At 43.0% G+C, this 22,498-nt stretch overlaps 1 protein-coding gene across 4 annotated transcripts in view; it reads right to left on the bottom strand.

The window, feature by feature from the left end:
* Positions 1 to 22,498, bottom strand: part of LOC126266775 (tubulin epsilon chain-like) — a 169,178-nt gene that overhangs the window by 118,370 nt on the left and 28,310 nt on the right. For all 4 annotated transcript variants that reach the window (XM_049971311.1, XM_049971312.1, XM_049971310.1 and 1 more), the window contains exons 2-3: positions 18,926 to 19,149; positions 18,703 to 18,818 (exon numbers count right to left, since the gene is read on the bottom strand). In XM_049971311.1, coding sequence (XP_049827268.1) covers positions 18,703 to 18,818; positions 18,926 to 19,149 — 340 coding nt within the window. The remainder of the gene's footprint in view (positions 1 to 18,702; positions 18,819 to 18,925; positions 19,150 to 22,498) is intronic.

Here is a 22,498-nt window from a genome sequence, read left to right as displayed (position 1 = left end):
TGCAACCTACATCCTTCTGAATCTGCTTAGTGTATTCATCTCTTGGTCTCCCTCTACCATTTTTACCCTCCACACTGCCCTCCAATACTAAATTGGTGATCCCTCAATGTCTCAGAACATGTACTAGCAACCTATCCTATCTTCCGGTCAAGTTGTGCCACAAACTTCTCTTCTCCCCAATCCTATTCAATACTTCCTCATTAGTTATGTGATCTACCCATCTAATCTTCAGCATTCTTCTGTAGCACCACATTTCGAAAGCTTCTATTCTCTTCTTCTCCAAACTATTTATCGTCCATGTTTCCCTTCCATACATGGCTACACTCCATACAAATACTTTCAGAAATGACCTCCTGACACTTAAATCTATACTCGATGTTAACAAATTTCTCTTCTTCAGAAACGCTTTCCTTGCCATTGCCAGTGTACATTTTATATCCTCTCTACTTCGACCATCATCAGTTATTTTGCTCCCCAAATAGCAAAACTCCTTTACTACTTTAAGAGTCTCATATCCTCATCTAATTCCCTCAGCATCACCTGACTTAATTCGACTACATTCCATTATCCTCGTTTTGCTTTTGTTGATGTTCATCTTATGTCCTCCTTTCAAGACACTGTCCATTCCGTTCAGCTGCTCTTCCAAGTCCTTTGCTGTCTCTGACACAATTACAATGTCATCGGCGAACCTCAAAGTTTTTATTTCTTCTCCGTGGATTTTAATACCTACTCCAAATTTTTCTTTTGTTTCCTTTACTGCTTGCTCAATATAAAGATTGAATAACATCGGAGAGAGGCTGCAACCCTGTCTTACTCCCTTCCCAACCACTGCTTCCCTTTCATGTCCCTCGACTCTTATAACTGCCATCTGGTCTCTGTACAAATTGTAAATAGCCCTTCGCTCCCTGTATTTCATTCCTGCCACTTTCGGAATTTGAAAGAGAGTATTCCAGTCAACATTGTCAAAAGCTTTCTCTAAGTCTACAAATGCTAGGAACGTAGGTTTGCCTTTTCTTAATCTAGCTTCTAAAATAAGTCATAGGGTCAGTATTGCCTCACGTGTTCCCATGTTGCTACAGAATCCAAACTGATCTTGCCCGAGGTTGGCTTCTACCAGTTTTCTCATTCATCTGTAAAGAATTCGTGTTAGTATTTTGCAGCCGTGACTTATTAAACTGATTGTTCGGTAATTTTCACATCTATCAACACCTGCTTTCTTTGGGATTGGAATTATTATATTCTTCTTGAAGTCTGAGGGTATTTCGCCTGTGTCATACATCTTGCTCACCAGATGATAGAGTTTTGTCAGGACTGGCTCTCCCAAAGCTGTCAGTAGTTCTAATGGAATGTTGTCTACTCCGGGGGCCTTGTTTCGCCTCAGGTCTTTCACTGCTCTATCAAACTCTTCACGCAATATCATATCTCCCATTTCATCTTCATCTACATCCTCTTCCATTTCCATATTATTGTGCTCAAGTGCATCGCCCTTGTATAGACCCTCTATATACTCCTTCCACCTTTCTGCTTTCCCTTCTTTGCTTAGAACTGGGTTTCCATCTGAGCGCTTGATATTCATACAAGTGGCTCTCTTTTCTCCAAAGGTCTCTTTAATTTTCCTGTAGGCAGTATCTATCTTGCCCCTAGTGATATAAGCCTTCTACATCCTTACATTTGTCATCCAGCCATCCCTGCTTAGCCATTTTGCACTTCCTGTCGATCTCATTTTTGAGACGTTTGTATTCCTTTTTGCCTGCTTCATTTACTACATTTTTATATTTTCTCCTTTCATAAATTAAATTCAATATTTCTTCTGTTACCCAAGGATTTCTACTAGCCCTCGTCTTTTTACCTACTTGATCCTCTGCTGCCTTCACTACTTCATCCCTCAAAGCTACCCATTCTTCTTCTACTGCATTTCTTTCCCCTGTTTCTGTCAATTGTTCCCTTATGCTCTCCCTGAAACTCTGTACAACCTCTGGTTCTTTCAGTTTATCCAGGTCCCAACTCCTTAATTTCTCACATTTTTGCAGCTTCTTCAGTTTTAATCTACTGTTGATAACCAATAGATTGTGGTCAGAGTCCACATCTGCCCCTGGAGATGTCTTACAATTTAAAACCTGTTCCTAAATCTCTGTCTTATCATTATATAATCTATCTGATACCTTTTAGTATCTCCAGGGTTCTTCCATGTACACAACCTTCTTTCAAGATTCTTAAACCAAGTGTTAGCTATGATTAAGTTGTGCTCTGTGCAAAATTCTACCAGGCGGCATCCTCTTTCATTTCTTAGCCCCAATCCATATTCACCTACTATGTTTCCTTCTCTCCCTTTTCCTACACTCGAATTCCAGTCACCCATGACTATTAAATTTTCGTCTTCCTTCATTATCTGAATAATTTCTTTTATTTCATCATACATTTCTTCAATTTCTTCATCATCTGCAGAGCTAGTTGGCATACAAACTTGTACTACTGTAGTAGGTGTCGGCTTCGTATCTATCTTGGCCACAATAATGCGTTCACTATACTGTTTGTAGTAGCTTACCCGCATTCCTATTTTCCTATTCATTATTAAACCGACTCCTGTATTACCCCTATTTGATTTTGTGTTTATAACCCTGTAGTCACCTGACCAGTAGTCTTGTTCCTCCTGCCACCGAACTTCACTCATTCCCACTATATCTAACTTTAACCTATCCATTTCCCTTTTAAATTTTCTAACCTACCTGCCCGATTAAGGGATCTGACATTCCACGCTCCGATCCGTAGAACGGCAGTTTTCTTTCTCCTGTTAACGACATCATCTTGAGTAGTCCCCGCCAGGAGATCCGAATGGGGGACTATTTTACCTCCGGAATATTTTATCCAAGAGGACGCCATCATCATTTAATCATACAGTAAAGCTGCTTGCCCTCACGAAAAATTACGGCCGTAGTTTCCCCTTGCTTTCAGCCATTTGCAGTACCAGCACAGCAAAGCCGTTTTGGTTATTGTTACAAGGCCAGATCAGTCAATCATCCAGACTGTTGCCCTTGCAACTACTGAAAAGGCTGCTGCCCCTCTTCAGGAACCACATGTTTGTCTGGCCTCTCAACAGATACCCCTCCATTGGGGTTGCACCTACGGTGTGGCTATCTGTATCACTGAGGCACGCAAGCCTCCCCACCAATGGCAAGGTCCATGGTTCATGGGGAAGGGGAGGGGGGGGGGCATGTTTAGCGATTATTTTGACTACTGTGGTGCCATGTGACCCAATGCAGGGCTGCGGATATGAGCGGGAAAATCGGGGTCTTTTGGTCATTGGCCGTTGTGGTGGCGAGTTGGGAGGCAAAGTGCCGCGAGTGCAAGCATGGACACCAGTGTATGCGAAGGAACAAAGTAAAAGTGTGTGGGTGCGAGACAAACAGTGTACGAATTGCACCGATTATTATTTGTGAACTTAAAAATGCATGGCCACCACGTTAAAGAGTTTATTATGAATAAATAAGTTTCAATCTGAACGTGTATAGTTCAGTTCACTGCTGTTAAAAAGCCAGCCAATATCTGACTCAATAATAGGGGTGCAAATGCAACCGTTTACTGCCAACCCCCTTTGCAGATGAGCCAAGTGAAAAATAGGTAGTAAACGAGCCCGAGTTCTGTTGCAATTGGGGGCTCGTCTGGGATAGGGCTTTCTTCCATATTCCATAGTATTTCGGAATCGAATGTCCATCTGATGTTAGGCTTTTGAACAGTCAGTGTGGGGGCTCTGAGCTAAATCAGCGCATTAGCAGTACCGGAGTGTTTGTGCTGGACAAGATACGCGCTGCCCCGTGGTTACGCCAATGTAAGGTCATCACGATTGTGAAGCAGTCAGTTACACAGTATGATGAGTCGACCACGTGTTGCCGCAGGTAAAACCGCCGTGTCCACGTGTTGCCGTGGGTAAAACAGTCGTCCATGCCGCGACACGTGCTGCCGCGAGAAAAAACCGTCGTCCGTGCCACGTCCATGTGTTGCTACGGGTAAAGCATTAAACGCTGTATCCACACGCTGCCGACGATCAACGCCGTCGTCTGTGCCACTGACCAACACGACTACATGCTGCCAGGGGCCTACGCAACGTGTTCTCGCTCCTGATTGAATTTGCTGTGTGTCCACGTCACCGATTACGATTTATTGCATAGCTGTCCTGCGTGGTTCGCTGCAGACGCCGCGTCACACGAGGATATAAAAGATAAGTACAGCCAGCAGCTACATTGCAAAATTGTGTCCTTTCATTAGCCATGGCCGATGAGATGCGTGAATCTCAAAGTGAAGACGAATCAGTGGATGTTAGGAGTACCTGTAGTAGCCCTAGCTTGCCAAAAGAAATAGGCTGGATACCAGGAAGTGACCTCAGTACTTTTTTTGTAAAACTTACTAGTAAATTAGAAGAAAGACTCAAAAATAGGGAATATAAAAACTGCAATAGTTGGAGAAATGGATTCGAAAATATGGGATATGGAATTAAGTCTTATGGATAAAATAAAGACATTGAGTGAAAAATTTGATCAGCTAGATCTCAAATTCACTCAAATTACAGGTAAAGTCGAAAACACAGTTAAAATTGTTGAGGGAATTATTGAGAGAGTTGATGAGGTTGAAAGAGGCCTAGTAGCCAAGGTGGACACTGTGCAAAGTAATCTTGTGGGGGAGATTCAGGTACAGGAACAGAAATGCACATTATTTCAAAGACAAACAGAGGCAGACATTGAATCCATTAAGATAGGAGTGCTGGATTGCCATAAGGGAATTACTGACAATAAGAAGGAATTAGAAGGGGAAATAAATGTCTTGAGGGAAACAGTTAATACTGTGGCAGCAGGGAATGGAAATTTATTGTTGGGATATCCTCTGGGGCATGGATTTCGGTCAAAACCTTTTAATGGGGAGAATAAATACCATGCAGTTGACTTTCTAGCTGCGTGTAAGGATAACTTTGTGACAGGGATGAGTGAGCAGGCAAAAATTAAATATGTTAAGAGGCAGTTGGAAGAGGGAGCTCAAACATGGGCGAACCAAAATGATGATAAATTTTGAGATTTTAAAACTTTCGAAAACCTGTTCTTGAACAAACACTGGGGCCAAGCAAAACAATTAAGATTGCAAAACGATTTTTTGAATGGATCTAGTTACAAGAGTGGAAAGGAAAGTATGAGAGAGTTCTGTGTTAGAGAACTGAATAAATTAAATCATCTGCATAGGCCACTGGGCGTATTAACAGAAATATCTACACTAAAGAGAAGATTACCAGAGCATTTGCAATGGGATTTGATTCACAGTGCAACAGATTCAGTGGAAGACTTTCTTAATTTTGTGGATAATATGGACAGGGCATTGTGTTACAGACCTAAATACATGGAACATAGGGAGAGTGGAAGGTATCATGAAAGGGGAAACAGTATTAATTATGAATACAGTAATAACCATAACAGGTGGAGAGAAGACCGAAGTGATCAGAATAATCAGGATAGAGATTGGAGAAGCAAGCCACAAAGGTATAACAGAAATTTTGGAGGGAGAAGAGACAATTTTGATCATATGAGGAGTGATAGAGAAGGTATGAGAGCAGGAATGTCAGATGCAAATGGACAGGGTAGGCAATCAAAAAACTAATTGATGTCTCACTTAAGGTCCGCAGGGCGGCTGGTAATTATGTGAACAGGGCCAGACAAGGACATGATGGGATGAGTAATAAAGTCAGCAAGAAAAATAGGGAAATTGGGATATGTCATATGGATGCTGTCTTAGGAAATGAAAATCTATGGGGGGGGGGGGGGGGTGTTAACAATTATAGAAATACAGATAAAAGGTATAAGAGGAAAAAAGGGAACAAGGCTAATATCAGCAATGAACAGTGTGAGTTTTACATTGATGATATGTTTAAAAGGGAAGAGAAATTACAAGCAGAGGAGGAAAATGTTGGTTTATGTGCATCAAAATTCATTGAAAGATCAGAGACAGAGGTAGTTTCATCAGAAGGGGGAACGGAAGTGGATATGGAATTAGGGGGAAATGTTCACAGTATTAATGGGTGTGATGAATGGGTAGAGATGTCTATTGGAAACAGTATGGAGAATTGTGGAAAAGGTGAGGAGAGGGTTATTCAGTCTGATGTAAAGGCTAATATGAGTGGTGTATTTGACAATGTGGAAAATGCTGGTAAATTACCTACTGATAAGGTTACTGTGCTTGTGGGTGCAGGTGCTAACTGTGGTAGTGATAATGACTTCAGTGTGGATGTTCACAGCTGAGCTCTTTGCCCTCTACCAGGCTGTTCTTTACGTCTGCCGCCACCGACATTCTACTTATGTCATCTGCTCTGATTCTCTGAGCGCCATCCAGAGCCTCAGTGATCCGTATCTGGTTCACCCTTTCGTGCACCGGATCCAACGCTCTCTTCAGCAGCTGGTGGACGACGGGTCTCCAGTTAGCTTTATGTGGGTTCCTGGCCATGTTGGTATCCCTGGGAACGAAGCTGCAGATGCCGCGGCCAAGGCTGCGGTCCTCCAGCCTCGGACGGCTTCTTGTTGTGTCCCTTCATCATATTGTAGCACGGTCATTTGTCGGCGCATTTTATTGTTGTGGCATGCCGATTGGGCTGCACTTACGGACAACAAGCTTCGGGCCTTGAAACCTCTTCACGCAGCTTGGACGTCCTCCTCACATCCTTCTCGGCGGGAGGAGGTCGGTTTGGCTCGGCTACAAATTGGACACTGCCGGTTCAGCCATCGCCATCTGCTGACGGCAGCGCCAGCGCCGTTCTGTCCATGTGGGCAATTGCTGACTGTCCGCCACATTTTAACGTCCTGTCCGGATTTTACTACACTGCGTCTTGATCTTGGCCTGCCATGTACTCTGGATGCCATTTTAGCGGATGACCCAGGAGCTGCTGCTCGCGTTCTTCGTTTATCAACTTGACACACCTGTCTAAGGACGTTTGATTATGCTGTAGTTTTTTAATCCTATGCCTGTTAATACGTCTTTTATAGTGTTGTCCCTTTTAGTTGCTGTTTTAACCTTGTGCCTCGCGGTACATTCCTAAATTAGTCAGGGCGCTAATGATCATTGTAGTTGCGTGCCCTAAAATCACAAAAAAATAAAAAAAAATAAAATAAAAAATTGGAAATGTGTAATGATATGGAGAATGTTGCTGTAGGTTGCCCAGAAGATAAAATTGAAACCTATGTTTTCTTAACTGATGATGCAAGTCTGAAAGATGTTAATTGTGGATGGTTAGGAAAGGAGGAGGCTGATGATAATTTGAGTGATTGGGTGTCCTATGCAAAATTACATAAAGTTTTGATGCCTGAAGGATGGGGTAAAATAAAATTTAAAATTGCCAGAAAATTGGAAGAATTAAGTGAAGAAGAGAATGTTGAGTTTGCTATTAAGGATCTGTTTGAAGGGGATACTGATGTATGTTTTGGAGAAAGACCTAAAGATATTTGCATTATGCAAGAGGAAAGCAGGAGTGAAGTAGAAAGAGATTTATTACAGGAATCAGGGCTGAACAGAGTAGAAATAGAGGTGATACAGCCAATAATTGATATCAATGTGTGAGGATTTACAGATATAGCATTATTAGACTGTGGCTCAAGTTTATCTGCAACCTCTGAATCTTTCTGGCAGCAAATTAAAGGTTTAGGATTAACAGAATTACCAGTTACAGGAGTCAAAATTAAGACAGCAACTGGGACATGTAGCAAGCCCATCAGCAGGGAAGTATTACTGGACTTTAATAGTAATGAGTATTGTTTTGTTATTAGTTGCTTTGTGGTGAAGGATTTGGCATTGAATGTAATTTTGGGAATGGACTTCTTGTACAAGTATGACTGTAGCATTTTTGTAAAGGACAGAGTGGTAGAATTTGATGCTGGTGGAAATAGACGAAGAATAAAATTTAAAGGGGAATTAAAAGGAGGTGAGACAATTACTCATTTACAAAGGATAGAAGAGGTAGGTGATGCACTGAACAGCAGATACATGACAAAGTAAATGTAATGGGATATTTAAATGAGGAACAAAAGGTGCAGCTTACAGGTTTATTGTGTAAGCATAAGCATGTGTTCTCTGACAGACCTGGAAAAGTCGTAGATTTCAGTTATGTTTTGAGGGTACTGCCACACGAAGTGATAAGGGCCAAATCTTATCCTATAGCAATAGCTAATCGAGAGGCTGTAAGGGCAAGAATACAGATAATGTTGAAGTGGGGCATACTGGAAATGGAAAGGAGTGAGTATTGTAATCCAATAGTAGTGGTGAAAAAGAGGGTGGTTCAATAAGAATAGTATTGGATGCAAGAAAGTTAATAAAATAATAGTCAAAGAAAATTATCAGCCAGAGAACATGGATGAGCTGTTGCAAAAATTTTATAATGTTAAAATTCTGTCAAGTGTTGATTTGATTTCAGGGTTCTGGCAGGTGCAATTGGCTGAAGAGAGCAAAAAATACACTGCTTTCTTATTTGAGGTCAGGACTTATATGTTTACAGTTGTGCCATTTGGTTTATCAATATCTGTAGCAGTTTTTGTAAGGGCTTTAAGTCATGTGTTGGGTGATGAACTAATGAGAAAATTGACAGTGTACATAGATGACATTTTGATTACGAGTAGCAATTGGCAAGAGCACTGTCAGCTGTTGGAGGATGTATTCAAGGCTATATCTAAAAGGGGGGGGGGGGGGGGGGATGACCCTTAAGTTAAGTAAGTGTGAATTTTTTCAAACAACATTACTATTTCTCGGTCATCAGTTAACTCCTGATGGCATTCTGCCCAGTCTATTGTTGACTGCAAGGTGCCAACGAACAGGAAACAATTGAAATCGTTTATAGGACTATGTTCATTCTATAGGAAGTACATAAGTGATTATAGCCTGAATTCACCTAACGTATGTAGACTATTAAAGAAAAGTGTAACCTGGTGCTGGACAGCTGAGTGTGACCAGGAATTTAAAGCCATCAAGAATAGATTAAAAAACAGCAAAATTTTTTTATATCCAGATTTCTCCTTGCCTTTCTGTATTGGGGCAGACAGCTCGGATTATGGGATAGGGGCAATGCTATTTCAGGAGAGGGTAGTAGATGGGAAGACAGAGCACAGGGCAATCGCTTTTGCAAGCAGAATGCTGTCCAAACATGAATTAATGTATGGTATCTCAGAGAAGGAACTTTTAGCCATAGTTTTTGGATTTCAGAAGTTCAGGATATATGTGGAAGGTAGGAAAGTGATTGTTTACACAGACCATAAGGCTCTGAGTTATTTGCAAGAATGTAACCTCTTAAATAATAGACTCATGAGATGGGCCATGTTTTTGCACCAGTTTAACTATGAGATAAGATATATTAAGGGCACAGACAACAATGTGGATGCCTTATCATGATTACCTCACATGGGAGAAGAACATGAAGCAAATGGAGACGAGAAAGCAACTACAGATATTGTATATGAAAGGAGTGGGCGGAGAGAAGGAAATCAGATCCATCTGTAAGGACATGAGGAGACTTCAGAATGGGGACCAAACCTTGAAGTTTATCAAAACAAACTTTGGAAGTAAAGAACATGAAAAAATAGTCAAATATTATAGAATTTATAAGGGTATTTTATTTAGAAGAAGAAATTTGGACAAAGAGGAGTGGAAGGTATGTTTTCCAGATGAGCATGTGGAAAAATTAATCAATTACATCCACCTTAGCCATGGGCATTATGGGGCTCAGAAATGTTTGAAAATACTGCAGGACTATGTTAGTTTTAACAACATGTCCAGGAAAAGAGACAGTAAGTTTCTTGTGACAAATGCCAATAAGTGAAGTACAAGGAGAGATGCAGAATATTGTTCCTAAAAGAAATGGGAACTGCTGGCTATTGATTTATTTGGGAGGCTGCCAACAGGTAGAGGGGGTGTAAAGTATGTTCTTTTAGCTGTTGATGTATTCTCAAAGTTTGTAAGGCTGTATCCACTGAAAAAGGCCACTAGCCAGAATACAATTAACAAGCTAGAGACAGATTATTTTGTGAATATTATAAAACCAGAGAATGTTCTGTCTGATAATGGAGCACAATTTGCATCTAGTGTGAGGGGGAAGTTTATGCAAAGATCTGGGATAAAGCACATAAGGATTTCAGTGTATCACCCTGCGGGAAACCCGGCTGAGAGGTATATGAGAGAGCTGGGTAGGCTTTGTAGGACATATTGCAGTAAAAAGCATAGTACCTGGGCAGAATATATAACTGTGTTTGAGGATCTTATGAACACAGTGAAGAGTTGTGTGACAGGATTCTCACCCTATGAGCTCATGAAAGATATCAAGCCAGACAATCTAATAGCAGAACACAGATTTTCCTCCATCTCAAGACTTGACAAGTCAAGAGAAGATGCAGATGGCCAGACAGCAAATGTTAAAGAAAGGACATGAGAGGCAGAGGAGACATGGAGAAAGGTATAAGACAACCAAGCTCAAGGAGGGAGATAAGGTGCTGGTGAGGAACAAGAAAAAATCCGGTGACATTGAAGGCGAAATCAAAAAGTTATTTAAATTATACCATGGACTCTTTGAGATAACGGGTTGTCCACACCCTAATGCATATAGGTTGGTATATCCAGTGTCCAAAAAGCCATTTGGACTGAGAAATGTAATGGAGTTGAAAAAATATGTGGTAAAAGAATAAAGGTTAAGGAAGTGAGATTCCCATGTACGCTATTGTCGAGTTAAAAAAAAAAAAAAATATTGGGGGCTATGTATACGTGTATTTATAATTGGAGTATTATTTGTGTTACTGTGTATGTTGCGATGCCATTGTTGGTGGTCAACAAAATTCATTACACTGTATGTATTTGCAATAAGGGAATCTGTTGTCCAATGGATTTGCACAACTGGTGTGGGTGAGTTAGAAGCCTTGTTGAAAGTCATACGGGAACCGAAACCTACTGTACATATAATCTATTTCTGTATAAATGTGTGGAGAATATAGGAGGAAGGAAATCTGCAAATTGTTTATTTTAAAAAAAATAGTTGAAATTTTATTAAAATTTCTAATGTATCTGTGGCACATGGAGTTGATACTGGTGCGTGGTGGTAGGATTGTTGCTGGGACAGTCATGTAGGGCAATAACTAAATATGCAAATTGTAGAGGCATATGGGAAATAATTAACTTGCTTATTGTAAGATGTTCATGAGGGAAGTGAGGGAAAGAACACTGATGGCTAAGTGGATTCTTGTAAAAGTTTATGACCTTGGTGAGTTTGTTTGCCATTTATGATTGAATCTAGATAGCCATGGAAATGTCATAAAACAATGCGTTTCAAGATATTGTCAAATATTATGTGAAAATTTATATAGGAATTCATTAAAAAAAGAGTGTATTTATGTACTGTGATATAGCTGTATGGATGGTATATATATGATGTAAATAAAATAGAAAGAAACTTCCACATGGGAAAAATATATTAAAAACAAAGATTCCAAGACTTACCAAGCGGGAAAGCGCCGGCAGACAGGCACAATGAACAAAACACACAAACACACACACAGAATTACTAGCTTTCGCAACCGATGGTTGCTTCTTCAGGAAAGAGGGAAGGAGAGGGAAAGACGAAGGGATGTGAGTTTTAAGGGAGAGGGTAAGGAGTCATTCCAATCCCGGGAGCGGAAAGACTTCCCTTAGGGGGAAAAAGGACAGGTGTACACTCGCACACACACACATATCCATCCGCACATACACAGAAACAAGCAGACATCAATGTCTGCTTGTGTCTGTGTATGTGCGGATGGATATGTGTGTGTGTGCGCGAACGTATACCTGTCCTTTTTTCCCCCTAAGGGAAGTCTTTCCGCTCCCGGGATTGGAATGACTCCTTACCTTCTCCCTTAAAACCCACATCCTTTCGTCTTTTCCTCTCCTTCCCTCTTTTCTGAAGAAGCAACCATCGGTTGCGAAAGCTAGTAATTCTGTGTGTGTGTTTGTGTGTTTTGTTCATTCTGCCTGTCTGCCGGCGCTTTCCCGCTTTGTTTTTAATATATATTAAAAACAAAGATTCCAAGACTTACCAAGTGGGAAAGTGCTGGTAGACAGGCACAATAAAATAACACACAAACACACACACAAAATTTCTAGCTTTCGCAACCAGTGGTTGCTTCTTCAGGAAAGAGGGAAGGAGAGGGAAAGACGAAAGGATGTGGGTTTTAAGGGAGAGGGCAAGGAGTCATAGCTTCGTCAGGAAAGAGGGAAGGAAAAGGAAAGATGAAAGGATGTGGGTTTTAAGGGAGAGGGTAAGGAGTCATTCCAATCCCAGGAGCGGAAAGACTTACCTTAGGGGAAAAAAGGATAGGTATATACTCACGCCCACACACACACACACACACACATGTCCATCCATACATACATATACAGACACAAGCAGACATATTTAAAGGCAAAGAGTTTGGACAGAGATGTCAGTCGAGGCGGAAGTGCAGAGGTAAAGATGATGTTGAATGACAGGTGAGGCATGAGTGGCGGCAACTTGAAATTAGCGGAGATTGAGGCCTGGTGGATAATGAGAAGAGAGGATATATTGAAGGGCAAGTTCCCATCTCCGGAGTTCGGATAGGTTGGTGTTGGTGGGAAGTATCCAGATAACCCAGACGATGTAACACTGTGCCAAGATGTGCTGGCCATGCACCAAGGCATGTTTAGCCACAGCGTGATCCTCATTACCAACAAACACTGTCTGCCTGTGTCCATTCATGCGAATGGACCGTTTGTTGCTGGTCATTCCCACATAGAAAGCGTCACAGTGTAGGCAGGTCACTCGGTAAATCACGTGGGTGCTTTCACACGTGGCACTGCCTTTGATCGTGTACACCTTCCGGGTTACAGGACTGAAGTAGGTAGTGGTGGTGGTGGTGGGAGGGTGCATAGGACAGGTTTTACACCGGGGGCGGTTACACGGGTAGGAGCCAGAGGGTAGGGAAGGTGGTTTGGGGATTTCATAGGGATGAAACAAGAGGTTACGAAGGTTAGGTGGACGGTGGAAAGACACTCTTGGTGGAGTGGGGAGGATTTCATTTCGGGGCAGGATTTTAGGAAGTCGTATCCCTGCTGGAGAGCCACATTCAGAGTCTGATCCAGTCCCGGGAAGTATCCTGTCACAAGTGGGGCACTTTTGGGGTTCTTCTGTGAGAGGTTCTGGGTTTGTGGGGATGAGGAAGTGGCTCTGATTATTTGCTTCTGTACCAGGTCGGGAGGGTAGTTGCGGGATGCGAAAGCTTTTTTCAGGTGGTTGGTGTAATGGTTCAGGGATTCAGGACTGGAGCAGATTCGTTTGCCATGAAGGCCTAGGCTGTAGGGAAGGGACCGTTTGATATGGAATGGGTGGCAGCTGTCGTAATGGAGGTACTGTTGCTTGTTGGTGGGTTCGATGTGGACGGATGTGGGAAGCTGGCCATTGGACAGATGGAGGTCAACGTCAAGGAAAGTGGCATGGGATTTGGAGTAGGACCAGGTGAATCTGATGGAACCAAAGAAGCTGAGGTTGGAGAGGAAATTCTGGAGTTGTTCTTCACTGTGAGTCCAGATCATGAAGATGTTATCAATAAATCTGTACCAAACTTTGGGTTGGCAGGCTTGGGTAACCAAGAAGGCTTCCTCTAAGCGACCCATAAATAGGTTGGCATACGAGGGGGCCATCCTGGTACCCATGGCTGTTCCCTTTAATTGTTGGTATGTCTGGCCTTCAAAAGTGAAGAAGTTGTGGGTCAGGATGAAGCTGGCTAAGGTGATGAGAAAAGAGGTTTTAGGTAGGGTGACAGGTGATCGGCGTGAAAGGAAGTGCTCCATTGCAGCGAGGCCCTGGACGTGCGGGATATTTGTGTATAGAGAAGTGGCATCAACGGTTACAAGGATGGTTTCCGGGGGTAACAGACTGGGTAAGGATTCCAGGCGTTCGAGAAAGTGGTTGGTGTCCTTGATGAAGGATGGGAGACTTCATGTAATGGGTTGAAGGTGTTGATCTCCGTAGGCAGAGATACGTTCTGTGAGGGCTTGGTAACCAGCTACAATGGGGCGGCCGGGATGTTTGTGTTTGTGAATTTTAGGAAGTAGGTAGAAGGTAGGAGTGCGAGGTGTCAGTGGGGTCAGGAGTTTGATGGAGTCAGGTGAAAGGTTTTGTAGGGAGCCTAAGGTTCTGAGGATTTCTTGAAGTTCCGCCTATACATCAGAAATGGGATTACCTTGGCAAACTTTGTATGTAGAGGTGTCTGAAAGCTGACGCAGTCCCTCAGCCACATACTCCCGACGATCAAGTACCACGGTCGTGGAACCCTTGTCAGCCGGAAGAATGATGATGGATCGGTCAGCTTTCAGATCACGGATAGCCTGGGCTTCGGCTGTGGTGATGTTGGAAGTAGGATTAAGGTTTTTCAAGAAAGATTGAGGGGCAAGGCTGGAAGTGAGTAATTCCTGGAAGGTTTGGAGAGGGTGATTTTGAGGAAGAGGAGGTGGGTCCCGCTGTGATGGAGGATGGAACTGTTCCAGGCAGGGTTCAATTTGGATAGTGTCTTGGGGAGTTGGATCATTAGGAGTGGGATCAGGATTATTTTTCTTCGTGGCAAAGTGATATTTCCAGCAGAGACTACGAGTGTAGGACTGTAAATCTTTGACAAGGGCAGTTTGGTTGAATCTGGGAGTGGGGCTGAAGGTGAGGCCTTTGGATAGGACAGAGGTTTCGGATTGGGAGAGAGGTTTGGAGGAAAGGTTAACTTCTGAATTGGGGTGTTGTGGTTCCAGATTGTGTTGACTAGAATTTTGAGGTGTTGGGGGGAGTGGAGCTGGAAGTGGGAGATTGAGTAGATGGGAGAGACTGGGTCTGTGTGCAATGAGAGGAGGTTGAGGTTTGTTGGAAAGGTTGTGGAGGGTGAGTGAGTTGCATTTCCGGGGGTGAGAAACCAGGAGATTGGATAGTTTTTTAAGGTGGAGGGTGGCATGCTGTTCTAATTTGCGGTTGGCCTGTAGGAGGATGCTATGAACAGCCGGTGTGGATGTGGGAGAGGAAAGATTGAGGACTTTGATTTAGGATAGGAGTTGACGGGTGTGTTCATTGGGCGAGTCCTTGTATAGGTGAAGGATTAGGCGGGTGAGGGCTATGGATTGTGCAGTTTGGAACTGGTATAAGGACTGATGGAAAGAAGGATTGCAGCCAGAGATGGGAACTTTATGTGTGAGGCCTTTGGGGGTAATGCCAAATGTCAGACAAGCCTGAGTAAATAAAATATGGGAGCGTAATCTGGCTAGGGTGAAGGCATGGTTGCAGAGGGAATGTAAATAAAATTTAATGGGGTGATTATAAACAAACTTCCACATGGGAAAAATATATTAAAAACAAAGATTCCAAGACTTACCAAGCGGGAAAGCGCCGGTAGACAGGCACAATAAAATAACACACAAACACACACACAAAATTACGAGCTTTAGCAACCGGCAGTTGCTTCGTCAGGAAAGAGGGAAGGAAAAGGAAAGATTAAAAGATGTGGGTTTTAAGGGAGAGGGTAAGGAGTCATTCCAATCCCAGGAGCGGAAAGACTTACCTTAGGGAGAAAAAAGGATAGGTATATACTCGCACGCACGCACACACACACACACACACACACACACACACACACACACACACACACACACACAAGCAGACATATTTAAAGGCCTTTAAATATTTCCCAGACATATTTAAAGGAATTTAAATATGTCTGCTTGTGTCTGTATATGTATGGATGGATATGTGTGTGTGTGTGCGAGTATATACCTATCCTTTTTTCCCCCTAAGGTAAGTCTTTCCGCTCCCGGGATTGGAATGACTCCTTACCCTCTCCCTTAAAACCCACATCCTTTAATCTTTCCTTTTCCTTCCCTCCTTCCTGACGAAGCAACCGCCGGTTGCGAAAGCTCATAATTTTGTGTGTGTGTTTGTGTGTTATTTTATTGTGCCTGTCTACCGGCGCTTTCCCACTTGGTAAGTCTTGGAATCTTAGAATCTGCATCTGGGAATAAATTCTCTTGGAGCAGGTGGTAGAAGTGTCAGAGCTCCTGATCTGGTAACATTTAAAGGGTGAAATAGAATATATTTAACTATGCCATGTTTGTGTTTGATTTGTGTGCATGTTTGCCATTTGTACAAACTTCAATAAGCACTAATCAGTGAAAACAGGATGTTCCAGGGAGGATTTGGATAGCCTGATTCCTGGGAAATGTGGGTCTGCATGTCTAGGCAAGATTTATGAGGATTTAATTAAATTTTGATAGGATGGCTTGGCTAATGGGAGGAAGCACAGTGCTGCTGGCTGACAAATTTGGAAAGACTGTATTCCAATGCATAAACCTGTGAACACAAGGATCTGGTTACAACAACTTCGTGCAACTAACAGAAACAACTGTGTAAAAGGTGGAAGTGTTAATGTGCAGTGAATGTGCAACCTACATATAGACTAACATGGGCATTTATATAATGTAAGTTTCTTTGCATTTTGCCTGCCCAATCAGACTCAATAGGAGACTATCTAATTGTATATTTGAATTGAATACATTGTTGGATTATGTTTGTATGTTTTCTGATGACAGTACTTACACTGATTAACTCACCACTATAACATGTTTTGGTGCCATTATAGTTATAATTAAAATGTTTAATATATAAAGTAATATGGGTTCACTCCATTTGGTGCTACTTCATGTTGCCATTACTAAGCGAATGCCTCCATGAAGTGGGGGTATGTAAGGTAATAGGGGATAATATGTAACTCTTTCAAGTAATTTAAAATTTAAAGCACAGCAGCAGAGATAATATGCTGGGCAAAATAGACCGGAAAATACTTGTTTTGTGTTTTGATGGGCATTGTAGTTCCGTTGCATAGTGTTTTGGTTTTCTTTTAATTGCAACAAATTATATAAGTGTGGTGATAATTTGTAAAATTATATAATGCCTTTAGATTTAAGTATTTAATTATTATAAAATATTGTAAACGAATTGTGGGCATGTTTAGCGATTATTTTGACTACTGTGGTGACATGTGACCCAACGCAGGGCTGTGGATATGAGCGGGAAAATCAGGGTCTTTTGGTCGTTGTGGTGGCGAGTTGGGAGGCAAAGTGCCGTGAGTGCAAGCATGGACGCCAGTGTATGCGAAGGAACAAAGTAAAAGTGTGTGGGTGTGAGACAAACAGTGTACGAATTGCACTGATTATTATTTGTGAACTTAAAAATGCATGGCCACAACGTTAAAGTGTTTATTATGAATAAATAAGTTTCAATCTGAACAAGTATAGTTCAATTCACTGCTGTTCAAAAGCCAGCCAATATCTGACTCAATAATAGGGGCGCAAATGCAACCGTTTACTGCCAACCTCCTTTGCAGATGAGCCAAGTGATAAATAGGTAGTAAACGAGCCCGAGTTCTGTTGCAAACACCTTTATCAAAGAGAATGGCACTTATCGGATCAAAGCAAAATAAGCAATCGATTCAAACCAGGCGAAGCACATGAAAAAGGAAGGGTATCCACAAACACGGATGGAGCGCCTGATGCATAGCAATGGCTACCTGGTAAATCGTAACTGCTAGGCTTACAACTCGAACGAAACTACTGTAGCTGTGTCTTCATCCATTCGACCTAAATTGTGTCACACGTTACAATGAACCAACTTTGTTTCTCTCCCCTTGAATTTCGAGTCTCAAATTTCAGGTGCGGCTCATATTTGGGAAACATTTTTTTTCCCCCCCTTGATTTCGAGTCTCATTTTTCAGGTGCGGCTTAGATTCGAGTAAATACGGTACTCATCCTTCAAGGATGTCATAAAAAGCAAGACCATTTTATTCATCTAAGAACCTGCATTGGAGGCTATGATTTCAATCTCAGTAAAATGTTACATACAATTATTCATTGTCTAAGGTACAGTTGAAATTGTTACCCTAAACACAGAATAAGTGCCTGCAATGAGCAGACTGAGGAAATAAGAAACCAACCACTGCTTTCTTATTGAATTCTGGGCAAGTAAGGTGGCAGTAAGTCAGTAGTAGCACTGGGAATCAATGGGAATGGAAATGAAATGCACAAATGCCTGTGTTGTTCCCAATACAACAGTAGTCCATATCACCTGCATTCTTGGGTCACTGCTGAAGTATTGTGCGAGACATTTGCACTGAGCAGCCACATGATTAGAAACTTAATGTTTACTCATTTGTTTTCCATTATATGTCACACAGCTGTTGCTGTCTCTCTCTCCTCCCTCCCATGTGACTTCTATGCGCGTATCTCCTGAGATTCATTTTGCTTTGTTTCCTACTTGCAGAGAGATTGACTGTGAATTGTATTGTAGACATGTGGATTAAAACACAATTGAAATTTTGTAGTTGACCTTTAGTCACTGGTAAAGAAAGAGAGAGAGAGAGAGAGAGAGAGAGAGAGAGAGAGAGAGAGAGAGAGAGAGAGAGAGAGAGAGAGAGAGAGAGAGAGAGAGGGAGGGGGGGGGGGGGGGAGAGAGAGAGAGAGAGAGAGAGAGAGAGAGAGAGAGAGAGAGAGAGAGAGAGAGAGAGAGTGTGTGTGTGTGTGTGTGTGTGTGTGTGTGTGTGTGTGTGTGTGTGTGGGCACATGCATATGGGCATGCGTGCATGCAAGTGAAAGAAATACAGTGCTTGCTATTAGGACAAAATCACTTACCAATTATTTCCCGAGCCAGGATAATTTGTCAGTAAGCAGGCATTATCAAATATATTGCGCAATGGCCCAGTTCTATAATTAGCTACGACACTGTCTTCCATGTCAATGCATAAAGCCTGGAAATAAATTTGGCTGTAATACACTTTGTTTCCAGCTTACCGAAATACGTTAGCTGGAAAATGGTCACTAACACAGATGTCATGTGCAAATACTTGGAACTTACCCTTGCTTTTACCTTTCCTCTCTCCAAATCAGCCACAGTTTTGTACGTGGTTTCTGTTGAAGATTTGGGTATGGAGAAGAAACTGTGGAGTGATTTTGATAGTTCCATTTGCTTAGATTTCTGTAGCTTCTGTGTGGAAATTTTCTGATTTTTCCAATGGATACCATGTTCCTGAAGAACAAGTGGCCAGAATTCGTTTCCTATCTGATTACCACATTGGCCAACTGAAAAAAGATATAAGGGACCATGCAACACATTGATTATAAATTGTATATACATTTGCAATGTTGACAAAATAGCATTTACGTTATTTCTAAATGTTTCTTTAAATATGAGGGTGACTGGCCGTTCACACTTCAGTTACAATCTTGTTTGTCTTACCTGTATCACTTTATGCACAATTCCTCAACCTGTGACATATTTATGTACATTTGACAACTTTTAAGCACTGGGTAATTTTACGGTAAACAGACATTTTCTGTTCACTCCAAAGGAGGGGAAAACTTAGCCATCCAATTTCTGATATATGATGGTGCTAGTGGAACCAGATTCCACTGAAAATTATGTATACAACATAGGGGCAGTGTTTCATCTTGGTGGTGAATAGTTCATCAATGGGTTCAAATTTTGTCATAAAAGCACTAAAAATGGAGGAAATAGGTACACCTAGTCTCAAGCACTATTCTTACCAACTAAAAAGTATAACACATATTTACATGTGCTACCTGAAGATGAAGTGAGGAAGTGGATTGTTTGATTGGTTGGGTGGAGAAGGGACCAAACTACGCAGTCATCAGTGAAACTGACTAATGACAGGGACATGAAGGAAGAAGCACAGGAGATAAGAGAACCGCTCAAGACGTAACAGACCCCATACGGAAAGGAATGGAAAAGCTCAGTTGAAGCCAATCCATTCGGGGCGAAGGAGGCAACAAGAGGGCCTGCCATCCCCTCCACCCACCAATAAGGTGGAAGGTCCCTCCATTAAATAAAGCAATAAAAACCCCCATCACGAATAAAATGTAAAATGAGATCTGCTGCTGAGGTAGTGTCAGCCAACACCAGGGGTAGCGAGTCTGGAAAGCCAAAAGTCCATCACAGGGCGACTAAGTTGGGGCAGTCCAATGAGATGTGAGCTACAGTCAACATCGATCCAAAACAACAGAGAGGGGGCGGGGGAGGGGGGGGGGATCCTCACGACAGAGGAGATAACCGTGAGTCAGCCAAGTATGCCTGATGCAGAGGCGGCATAGGACAACAGAGGCCTTGCGAGAGGCCTGTAAGGAGGACCACGATGCAGTTGTAGAACCCTTAATCACCCTGAGGTTGTTCGGCAAAGAGTGTGCCATTCTGCATCCCAAAGGCCCAAAACCTGATGACATAATGCCAAGTGAAGGTCTATTTCTGGAATGTCAATAGCAAGAGACGGTCTGGTAGTAGCTAATCGAGCCAGTCAGTCGGCAAGTTCATTGCCAGGAATCCCAACATGACCCAGGGTCCAAATGAAAACCACCAAGCATCCACGTTGGGCAAGGAGAGAAAGGGAGTCCTGGAAAGCGATAACCAAGGGTGGCGAGGGAAGCACTGGCCAATAGCGTGCAAGCTGCTCAATGAGTCACTACAGATATTGAAGGATAGTCCTGAGCACGAGCGGATATGGTCCAGGCACGCAAGATGGCTACCAATTCTGCAATAAAAACACTACAGCCATCTGGCAAGAAACAAAGTTCCATGCATCGCGCAGAGGTGTAAGCAAAACAAGTGCGGCCAGAAACCATGGAGCCATCAGTATAGATCACTTCTCAATGCTGAAAGGAATGGAGGAGACAGTAGAACTGGTGGTGAAGAGTCATCGGAGGGACAGAATCCTTTGAAGCGACTGAAAGATCAAGACAGAGCTATGGCTGAGAGATGCACCATGGAGGAGTACATGTGTTAGCAGCGAAAAGAGGCGGTAAAGGGAATTTCTGGAGCTCAGAAAAGAGCGACTGAATGCAGACAGCCATGGTACGCCCACAATTGTGGTCGCCACTGCAGCAGGTTGATCTCCGCGTCTAGATAAAGACCATGCTTTGGGGTGCAGCAAATGTGGAGCGCATAAGATATCAGCTGTTGTTGGTGCAAAACTTGCAGTGGTGGAATACCCGCCTCTGCGAGAAGGCTAATCACAGAGCTAGTCCAGATAGCACCAGTTGCAAGTTGGACCCCACAGTGGTGGATGGGGTCTAGTATCTGCAACATCGAAGGTGACGCAGAACCATGGGCAGGACTTCCATAGTCTAAACGAGATTGGACCAGCACTTGATACAATTGCAGGAGAACAGAGCGGTCTGCACCCCAGGTGGTATTGCACAGACACCTAAGAACATTGAGATGGGACCAGCACGTCCTCTTCAGCTGGTGAAGATGAGAGAGCCATGTCAACCGGGCATCAAAGACAAAACCGAAGAAGCGATGTGTGTCCACTACCTCGAGGGGCTGGCCATCGAGGAACAGGTCCAGATGGGGATGGACTGTACGGCAACGGCAGAAATGCATGACACACGACTTGGCCACTGAAAACTGAAAGCAATGGGAGAGAGCCCATGAGAGCAGATTGCCCCCTGTAGACAGCGTTCTGCAGTGCCCATTACGGAAGAAGCGACATAGATACAATCGTCAGCATACAAAGAGGGGGACACTGTCGGCCAACAGCTGTCACCAGACCATTAATGGCTATGACAAAGAGAGGGACGCTCAGCACGGAACCCCATTTCCTTGCTGATGGGGAGTGCTGTAGGAGGAGCCAACTTGGATCCGGAAAGAGTGACAAGAAAGCAAGTTACGCATAAAAACGGGCAGAGTGCCACATTCATGAAGAGTGGTGAGGATGTGGTGGCACCAGGTGGTGTCATAGGCCTTATGCAGATCAAAGAAGACCACAAGGAGGTGTTGCCGATGGGCAAAAGCTGATCAGATAGCAGACTCCAGGTGGACCAAGTTATCCAACATAGAGCGGCCACAGCGAAAACCACTTTGAGTCAATGACAAAAGGCCGCGGGATTCGAGGATCCAAAACAGCCGCCAACTCACCATGCATTCAAGGATCTTGCGGAGGGTGTTGGTAAGGTTAATTGGATGGTAGCTATCCAACTGAAGAGGTGGCTTCCTTGGCTTCAACACCGGAACAATGCTTTCCTGTCACTGGGTAGGAAACAATCCCTACTCCACAGACAGTTGAAGAGGGTCAGTATACGATGGAGGCCAGCCACCGATAAGTGTTGGAACATTTGGTTATGTATCTGATCCGGTCCAGGGGCCATGTCGGGACAAAGGGTGAGGGTACTGGCGAATACCCACTCGCTGAATGGGACATTATAGGGCTCCGAGCAGCGAGAAACAAAAGATAGTCAGTCGTTCTGAGCACTCTTTCAGGAGAAGGAACATGTGTGGATACTGGGCCAATGCCGAAGCTTGAGCAAAGTGTTGAGAGAAATTTTCTGCTACGAAGTCCGGATTGGTAAGGACAACACAATGCACAGAAATTCCTGCAACACCAGTGGGAGGAGGGTGTTAAAAATTCGCCTGAGTTTC

This window comes from Schistocerca gregaria, chromosome 4 (assembly GCF_023897955.1).
Source record: "Schistocerca gregaria isolate iqSchGreg1 chromosome 4, iqSchGreg1.2, whole genome shotgun sequence".
NCBI lineage: Eukaryota > Metazoa > Arthropoda > Insecta > Orthoptera > Acrididae > Schistocerca > Schistocerca gregaria.
This window is presented reverse-complemented; position numbering and strand designations above follow the sequence as displayed.